General features: G+C 48.6%; 1 protein-coding gene across 1 annotated transcript in view; it reads right to left on the minus strand.

Annotated features, from left to right (window-relative positions):
* The window catches only part of CDK6 (cyclin-dependent kinase 6), a 129,991-nt gene extending 120,424 nt beyond the window's left edge, over positions 1–9,567 (minus strand). The window contains exons 1-2 of the mRNA XM_014940284.1: positions 9,425–9,567; positions 8,415–8,905 (exon numbers count right to left, since the gene is read on the minus strand). Of these exons, the coding sequence (XP_014795770.1) occupies positions 8,415–8,647 (233 nt within the window). The 5' untranslated portion in view covers positions 8,648–8,905; positions 9,425–9,567. The remainder of the gene's footprint in view (positions 1–8,414; positions 8,906–9,424) is intronic.
* Positions 9,568–10,106: the final 539 nt, after the last annotated feature.

Consider the following 10,106-nt stretch of genomic DNA (forward strand, 5'->3'; position numbering starts at 1 on the left):
ACTAAAAGAAATCTACCATGTTTCTATTTATATGTCGCATTTAGTTCTGACTCTATTCAAAACGCTGTTGCTGGGGTTGTTTGTTTTAAATAAAAGACTTTCATAACTTGTATCTGTTTTTTAATATCACAGGGTTTTAAAAAAATATATGATTATGGCGTATTTCTACACGCTATAGGTTTCTAGTTTTTTGTAGAAACACAAGGAGTCCAATTCCTCGTGGTAAGGAGTGAAAGTTAAACGTGACACTCAAACGCTCCCTTGTACAGGGCAGGAGAGAAGGGGCCAAGCCCTCCCTGCGAGGAGGAGCCGGGGATCCCCACCGGAGCCGCCCGGACACCCCAACCGGCCCCCGCGCCCCCACTCCCACCGCCGGGGAAACCAGAGCCGTCCCAGCCCAGAAATGACTGAGGTGGTTTGCTCTAATCAAATTAAACCAGGCAAATGTTCTTTTCAAAGGTAACTGTCTACTCTGCAGCTGTATGCAAAGTACCACATCAAATGTGAAAAAAAAAAAAAAAAATAGTGATAGAATTCTATCCTTCCAGTAGAGCCCCGGCGCCACGGGAAGAGAAACAAAAGCACCGGTGCAGCTAGGAGTTCCAGCGACAGAAAGCTCCGAGGAGCACGCTAACTTAAGGAACAGTGAACAAAGTACTGACATTTCCAGTTTATAATTAATTGATTCCAGGGAGAAAGGAATTCTCTGGCATCGTTAAACAGCAACAGACACCTTCAGTTATTTATCAGAGTGATCACGCTTCCAATAGATATCAAAAGATTAGCCAAAGCTCAACATAAAAGAGCGAAAAAAATCACATATGCTTTTCCATTCCATTTCTCACTTCCTTTCTCTATTTCTATCGAGAAGATGTAACATTCTGCACTGACTAATGCTGCAAAAGTCCGAACTCAAGAGGTTTCATCTGAACTCGGTGTGATTCATCTGTGCTGGGACTGAGCTTTCAGTCACCAAACACGGGAAATCCCTGCAAAATGAATTCACACGGGAGTTATTTTTTTATTTTCTTTTACTAAGAAGAGATCAGTCACCTGTCAATAATAACGCAGACTGATAAGCAGTCAGTGATTTAATGGAACTTTTTGCTAAGTTTGTAAATTGTTTGCTGGGTATGTCACAGGAAACCCACCCCGAGCAGATCAGCACCTTCCTGTGCACCCCGGGTTCAGGTACTGAAAATCATCACCTGCTCCTAAAACCATGAGGGATGCTTCTCCAGCTAGAGACCCAGCTGCTTCTAAAACCCTAAAAAGACATCTAAAGCACCATGTGGAAAAGGTTCTTGGTACTTATATAAAACATTCTTTCTTCTGCCTAAAGAAATCACAATTGTGTTTGAGTTCTAAGGCCTGATTTTAAAAGGATTATTTAACAGAATATTTCCTTTCTCTTAAGGAAGGGACACATTTCCAAGGGCTGAGGGTAAATAAATACATAGGCAAATCAATACAATCATTTGGATGCAATGAGGTATTTCGAAACAGTTTGGAAATCAACAGTCCCATTTCCGCTCTTTGATGATCATCTCATCAAAAGCTTCCCAAAGGGTGGTTTCCCAAATGGAAAATGTCAAAGTACACGATGGAAGAGAACACGCATTGGAAAATCCTAAAGTGGTTTGTTTATAAAATACAAACACTTTAAAGGTGTAGCTGTTAAATAATCATGCATGTGTAATTTAAAATATTTTTCAGAATATAAGAAAAATATATGAAAAACTGCTATAGGAGGAGAAATTTCCTCTCTTTTGAATGCAAAAATGCAGCTAAGTTGTATATGTACAAGGGCACGGTTATCTTTTGATAATTTATTAGATCATTAAGAACCAACTTGTTCGGCAAAACTGGAAAACATCTAGATTTCATACAGAGAGGAAAACCCAAATGCTCTATGTACAGCTGCAAAGTTTTGGAATGAACAGCAACTTCTATTTTATTTAGAGTTATGAAACTTTACAAAATAATTTTTAAACTTCAGAACCAAATTAAGTCAACTAAGAGTTACTACACAGACAACCAACCACTCTTGATGCCAAATTCACATTACTGCTGAACTGGGATATTATTAATCACGCATGATTTATTTTAACTTTAAATAGAAAAATTCTCTAGAAATAAGGCTTCCATTCACGTAATAAATGAATAAGAATCAATATCTGTGAATCATATTCTTAGGCGTACTGTCCCTCCAGCTCCTCTCCCCAGCCCCTGGGTGGTGGGTGCTCTCCTTCTCCCCACTCCGCTCCCCATGTCAGTCGGTGGCAGGTACCACGGAGCAAACTGGTCCCAGTTGACCCACCCTGGCCCTGGTCTGCTGGGGTGAACCATCCACCCTCCTGCCCTTTTCCAGGCTCAGCTTTGAACCCCGGGCCCCACTCCATTGCACAGGGGAGGGTGAGGCTGTGCCCAGCAGCCACAGGCTGTCCCCAGGCAGCTGTGCCACAAGGAGCTGGGCTTCCATCCTGGGCAGGACCCAGCAAGGCCAGACCTCCCCAAGAAGAGGGCACAGCCATCCACAGATTTAAAGAAGGAAGGGAGCACTGGACATAATCTGAAATGCTGACAGTTATTTCCACAAAGACTGGAAACGTGTTTTTTGTAAAAAGCTTAGATTCAGAATAAGATAAAATACTTTTTGAAGAAAGTTTTTATGCACTCCAGAAACTGACCTTCCTAAGGCCCAGAAGGCTACTCCACGTCCAACCCTCCCTTCCTGACATGCTCTTATCTTGTCCTTTTTCTGGCAGACCATCTTCTCAGACTAAATCATCACATCCATTGCTAATAAACAATTCATATGGACAGGAAGAATGTCACTTATTTTCCCTGTAGGTAGGGCTGTAGGCGGCCGATGACAGGCCAGCATTCCTGTGCAGTCACTCCACAATGTCCTCTGCCAACTTAACACTTCTCCAGACCCTACCTACTGCCAAACCCTCTTTGGTGTCAGGCACATTCCCCTCTTGCCACCAGAGAAGCCCTGTCTCCAGGTGGGCAGTCCCTCCCCAAGACCTCTGCAGTGCTCCTCCTGGCCGGCAGCGTGGGGCCTTCTCCTGCCCCTGACCACCACCGCTCCCCAGCCTGGAAATGCCTCTCTCCTGCCAAGGCGCTTCCCGTCTTCTCATCTGCCTTGAGGACCATCCTGTTTGCATTAGACTAAGCTGACTCTGAAGCTCGTTCAGTTTTTCCTTCCCATTACTCATCCACCTCTTCTACCTCAGCTGAGACCCATCTGCCAGATTAATCCCTTCAGCCTTGGCGAGTTCCAAGCTCAGACTCTTCTGCTTCACTGCAGCCCCGCATCTCATTTTTCTCTTCCCGGGTGCAGGACAACCCTCGTACCTGGCGATGGAGAGGTGACCGTTTCCTTCTCTCCAGGGCCCTGGCAGGTGCCAGGAGAGGGGCTCCCCAAACCCCAACTGTCCCGCACACACAGCACTGCTGGGCTGCGGGAATGAGGTCACTCGCGGCAAGTTTAACATCAGCTTGGCAGAAAAAGGAAGTAAGGAAGGAAGCAGAATTCACTGGAGACAAACACCCCCTAAAATAGAAATGTTTCACTTGACGGGATGGAACATCTCAGTGATTTTGAGAAGATCATCCTTTAAACCTATTAACAGCACAGCAATAAAGCCGGCAGCCAATGTCAGCGTCACCACAGGCTGGAACCAGAAACAAGATCAGTGGCTGCATTCTGAAAGGCTTTTCCTTCTATACTTTCCTATATCACTCCAGTTTGACAAGCAGAAGGTGGCAAAACAACGCCAAGTCCACATTTCCACATTGCCCTGCAGGGGGTCAGCGAGGTACGGAGGGGCTGGCACAGCCGCGTCCTCATTGCTCCGTCGGGACGGACTGGGAATGTCACACTCTTCTAAAGACACCTATTGTAGTGTGACGGGATTTGGGGCACCAACTGCCCCGCACCTCTGGGGCCTCTGAGCAGGGTCAGGAGCTGGTCTGGGGGTCTGGGCACAGGGGATGGGGAGCCGGCTGTGCCCCAGCCCCCCCCCCAGGTTCCCCAGCCGAGGGGAGATGTTCATGGGCTCCAAACGTCTTCGGGGCGCAGCGGGAGATGAGAGCACAGGCCACAGAGGGCACCTCATGGTGCCACTCACATTTCAGTGGATGTAAAATAGCCTAAAACCTTCAACGTGGCAGAACTGTGCAAACACCCCTAACCCCTGTGCTTGCCCCCCCCGTCAGTGCACCAAAAAGGCAGAGCGCGGTGACACCTCCCGCCGGGCGGATCTCGCCCAGAATCCTCCTCAATTCGCTGGGGCATCTACTCCACAAGCTCATGGGGAAGAGAGAACCAAGATTTGAAATTCCTTGTTATATGGTAATGGTGACCTTGAACGGCAAGATTTCCGACACTTATCTTTGAAATAAAAACCCAGACTACGTTATATTCTAATAGATCATATTCAATATAATTTTGGTTATTTTAGAATTGAAGACTGAGTAACCCATGAAAATACTAAAAAAAAAAAAGTTATATTAAACAAAAATATGAGCCAGGAAGCAAAAATAGAGCTTTGCAGGTTTGCTCTATTTGCTTAAGGTCTAACACTATTAAAACTATTAAATATACATACGTTAGAAAACAAGCACTGCAAGAATTACAGTATTCTGTCTTGTATATCACCTTCCCAGGGTGCAAATTCACAGTCTGATGGATGATTAACATTAGGGAAAAATTATTCATCCGACTACCAGCAGGAGAGAGATAAAACGAACACAATATATTGCTGAATTTAGCCTTATAATCACAAGAAGAGTTTTTACAGATATATTGCAGCAGGGAATACTCCCAGCTTTACACACAGGAATTTCCTGAATCTAATATGTCATTTATTCCTGGCAAAGTCTGTCCTTTGTCTACATATATTTCATTTTTCCCAAACAGAACAGCACTAAGCTACATAAGTGCTGGACTGATTTTTGCCAGATTTAACTACTGTATACAGTAAAGCTTTACTAAAGCATTACATCTTTTTATCTGAGAGGTGAGCTAGGGGAGCACCTTAATCATCCTACCAGTGAGAAAGGACATTTCTGAGCCTACAACACGCCTCGCGTTAGAGCAATTCACAGGAAGGTTTACTCTTGAAGGTGCTATTTTTCACTTTGTTTGTGAAGATAAATAGAACAGAGTTGGGTGTGCTGACGAAGGGGATCTCTGTACAAGGGAAACGTGAGCTGGAGAGGATTTACTCACACGGCAATCGTCCCTTCAACTGTATCTTCCCCACGCCTTTCTCAGTACTATTTTTGACAGTCCTACAAAATTTTAGATGCTGCCCCAGGCCTTATTCCCCCTACAGTCACTAGTCCAGAGACTTCCACTCCTGTCACTTCTCTGATGAAGATTAGACTTCCTTTCACTCCTAACCTTGCAGTTCTCTTTGCTTTATCCTGCCGTTATCTAACTTCTTATCTGACTCCATTCTCTAGTGCTGTAAAAGCAACGGCGCCGTGACCCTTCATTGTACGGACACGGAGCCCGTGGAGCGGGACAGGAGAGGTGGAACCAAGCCTCGGCGTGAGCCAGCAGTAGCACGGAAAACAATATGACAAATATTTTCTTTAAAATTATTCAATGCTATTTAGACATTTCTACTTTACGGAGGAAGTTCTTTTCCATCCCCAGCGCCAGGCACTGGGAATGAGTCTGTGGCTCCAGGTGCGTCTAGGATTTGGGAGGAAGGGACCCCCCCGGCCCCTGTGACAATCCCGGGCTGCGGTACCAGCGCCAGTTCCACATCACAGAGCTCTGCCTCTGCCCAGCAAGTGCTGGGTCTGTTCCTCACCCAGCTCCTCTTCCCTGCAGCACCTCGGCACGGGGCAGAGCTCTCTGGGGATTCCTGGCTGAATTCTGACCCACGGGTCCCACACGCCGTTACCCAGAGCCAACAGACTGAGCATCACACCTGCAGCTCTCGCTTATTTCTCTCAGGCCGGCTGCCTGTAACACTCAGAAAAAAGCTAGACATCCCCCAGAATAAATAAATAAATAAAATTGTTTCAAGCACTTGTGTTGTTACCCCAGTGCTCTGCAAATGACGTACACTTTAACCTGGTACGTAGACAACGCATTTGACATTGTTTATATTTAGTAGCCTGGCCATGACACCGGTTTCCAGAACACATGCGCAGGCAACGGACACTTCTGTGAGCATAACACCTTCAATAACTAAGCACAACTAAGTCAGCTGCTTCAAATGGCAGATCTTCTTTTACAGTATTTCCTTTTCTGAGTATATTTACATAACACAAAAATAGACCTTTAATTTCAATAAATCACAAACTCTTCTACCGAATTTTGTAACGGAACTGGGGCATTTAAATATTTTCAAATAGTCTTTCACTATGAGGAGATGATTTCAGCCACCCCAAAGTGCCCCTTTTAGCTTCATCTGCTCAACAGACTAAAAAACACGCACCACAGAGGTGAGTATTTAAACAGCATCCCTCGCATTGCAAAGGAGATAATGTTTGAAATTGCTTCCTATATTCCCTTGCCTGTTTGTGGAGAAAGGTGCACAGCCGAGGTCCCAAGCATCTCGATCCATCCCAGACCCACCTCGTGCGCCTGAAACGCCGCCCATGGCAAACAGCCCCGGCCTCCCAGCACCGCTCGGAGGGCCCGGAACACTCCTTCAGAGATTTCTGAACTGAAACCACATTCTCATATTGCTGCTTGAATGGATTTTCCCTCAAAGTTGTAAGAATATTTTAAGCTTCAATGTATTTCTGCAACGCTATGTGGAGATTACACTGCACTTAAACCCAAGCACAGCCAGTTCATCAAATAGCTCTTTGGAAAGCAAGAATTTTATTTCCATGATTTTAATGGATTCAGGATTAGAACACTCTTAAAAAAAAAAAAAAATCTTTTACTTCATATGGAAAGATGTCAATGGCAGAAAAATTCATAAGCGTCGTTATGTTGAATTATTCCCAAACAAGGTTCAAAATTTTCAAATATGTCAGTGTCTAAACCTGGAGAACTAAATCCTTGTTTACTGTCATAAATGATTGGGCTGGATTTCAGAGATTTTGAGAAGTCTCAGTTATCTCTACTGTGTGCATTCCTCCGTAGACCAAGCCACTTGATTTAGGGAGCAAACGCGACACGTTGCCCACACGAAGATGACTTCCCTTTGGACAGGTACTGACTAAGGCTCTGCCATTACCGGGTGCCAGGCAAAAGAATGGTTATTAACCAGATTGTGGGCTTGCTTGGTTAGCAATGGAAAAGTGGGAGCAGCAGCCTGCATCCCGTTGCATTTTAAATATTATTCTCGGTCTCACCTTTCCTCTTGCACCTACTATAAACCCCCTCAGCTCGGACCCTAAAGTGGGAGGATCAAAGCTACAAGCCACTTTGAAGGTCCCCTCCCACCAGCGTATCTGTGCCTCTGGGACCGAGAGAGGCTGGGTGTTAGCAAAGTATGAAATATTTCCCTTTTGCTGTGCAATATGTGCGTGCAGTAACGCAAATAACAGGAAATATTCCTGTTAATACAGCACCATCAGCAAGTTGCTGCCCAGTTTCAGGTCACTGCCTGCCTGGGTCTCTGCAAAGTGCACTTTACCTCCTAAAGTCCATAATATTAACAACAGACCCTCGCAGGCTGCTGGAGCCTTCCAGCTACAGAAAACCATCAGAGGTTACGGCAGGGCCAGCCTTGCCGTCGAGAGAACCTGATCAAGAACATGAGTCATTTGTGCAGGGTTTGTGCCTCCGACAGGACAGAGAGGACATCCTGGGGCCACTGCCACCACTCTGCAAGCAAGGCCTGACATCTGCACCACTGCACAACCATCAGCACGCGGTGACATTAGCACCAGTCAAACAGCACTCACCCAGAGGTCCTCTGCGAAGCTGGAAGCCTTCAGCAGTTACTTCTCTTTAACACGATAATCTACAACTCTCTACAAAAGCACCTGAAAAGGTGGAAGGCACATTCTGCTACTGCTCTCATCACCTGTGCCTTTTTAATAACGGAGGGAGCTGCTAAATCAGCTGCAGCTGGCAGAAGGAACACCTGAGACAAAACCAGGGAGACAAAACCTTGGGTTTTTTTTCATTCTCCCTTGTGCCCGAGGCAACAGCGCACGCATGGCTCCCTGCCCACCCACTCACACCCTGCAGTCACACACCTTTGCCTCTGGAGATGGGTGTTTGTGTGTGTGGGAGGACGCGCAGGGATGAGGTGAGGTCTGGCAGAAGCACCGTGGCCTGCTGAGACCTCAAACCACACCTCGTGTGCCCGCCCCAGTGCTCGCTTCAGCCACGGGCCCAAACCGCCGCCTGTGTACCCCAACTCTCGCTTGCCCCACTCCCGTTCCACACCCCGATGGGGCCGCCTGCCCCACTTCCTCACCTGACCACGTTGGGGTGCTCGAACGTCTCCAGGTGCCTCAGAACTGCCACCTCCCGGATGGTGGACAGGGGCATCCCCTCCTCGCTGGTCTGCACCCGCACCCGCTTCAGCGCAACAAAGCGACCTCCGTTCTTCAAGTCTCGGGCTTTGAAGACCTTCCCGTAGGCTCCTTCCCCAATCTCAGCCACACACTCATACTGCTGGTCAGTCAGGGTTGTGCTGTCCTTTTCCATGCTGGCGCTGCTCCTCTTCCTCCTGGGCTCCGAGAGCCTCGGGGCAGCTCTCCGTCTCGCGTGCTTTCTGCAAACTAGCCCTTTGCTGGCGTTGCAGCTGCGCCACGCGCCGGGGACCTCTGCCAGAGGGGCAGTAGGAAGCTCGTGTCCTCCCGCTCCCCTTCCTCTTCTATACGGGCCCCAATGTGCCTCCTCTTTGGGTGACAGGGAATTATCATACAGGCTTTGGGAGCATCATCTGTGTAAAGTCAATTAGATCTGGAGGACAAACAAAGCAAGAGAAGTGAGTTTAGTTTACTTCATTACTTTGTATCGTTTAAAACCAGAGACAGCTAAGCTAATACAGTAGATAGCTACATACAAAGCAAAAACGTGGTGCAAAGGAAGACGTGAACCACCAGGGCAACACGTGTCTCAGGGTCCCTGCGTGCCTGACACGACACTGCGCAGTTATCTTGGGCTGCACAGGAGGCTCCAACACAGGCCTGGGGAGCAGCCACGTGCTGCGGGACTGTCCCGAGCAATGGGCTGAGCAGGACAACCCCGCGAGACACGGGTGGTGGGGTGGCAGAGCTCACCACGCTCCTGACTCCCTTCAGTGCACACGGTGGAGTCCTGAAAACGTGTCCCACGCTCTGTTACTGTTACTTATTTGTAAACCATCGCACTGGGAGGTTTCAGCCCTGGTCTGCTCTCCCTTGCACTAAGCCCTGCACGAACACATCGCAAGAGACAAGTTCCTGCCTCAAAGCGCCTGTGGGGAGGAGAAATACGCACATACTTAAATGACGGTAATAACACGTTACTGAGCCCGCTGGGCTAGAGGTAGGTTCAGAAACTTCACTTTAGCAAACTTCTGAACACGCGAGGGTTTTGGCTGCGGCTGCTGCCACGGCTGGATGTGTGGCGGGCAGCTCCTGGCAGAGCAGCGTGATGGAAGATGGTCTTCAGGAAAGCACGCCGTGCTGAGCAGCGCCCGAGGCTGCAGAGCAGAAGCGCTTCCTTCTGCGCCCGGTTTCACCCACGCTTTGTGCAGGACTGTGGGCAAATCCTCCCCCCGCACAAAGCCCCACATCGAGCCTCTTCTTTCCCCCTGCCCCTTTTTAATGTAATGATATTGCGACCTCCGGGGCTGTGACCCCCCCTACACCGCACTTTCACCGCGCTGGGACCGCAGAGCCCCGGGCAGCTCAGGCGGGAGCCCCTCGCGTGAATCCCCGCACAAAGCCACAGCCGCTGTGCACCTTCGCGCCGACCCGACACCTCAGCTGCAATGAAAGGCAGAGCGAACCGACGGGAGCCCCCGTCCTCCGCTCGTCCCTCTGCCCCTCCGCACCACCCTGCCCCGCTCACCGCCAGAGCTGCCACCGCACCGCCCCCTCCAGCCGCCAGCCCCGCGCCCCCCGCACCTCCGCGCCCGCACCCAGCCTGGAGCGCCGCGCCTTGTCCCCGCCGCCGC

The sequence above is a fragment of the Calidris pugnax genome, unplaced genomic scaffold (assembly GCF_001431845.1).
Source record: "Calidris pugnax isolate Ruff unplaced genomic scaffold, ASM143184v1 scaffold76, whole genome shotgun sequence".
NCBI lineage: Eukaryota > Metazoa > Chordata > Aves > Charadriiformes > Scolopacidae > Calidris > Calidris pugnax.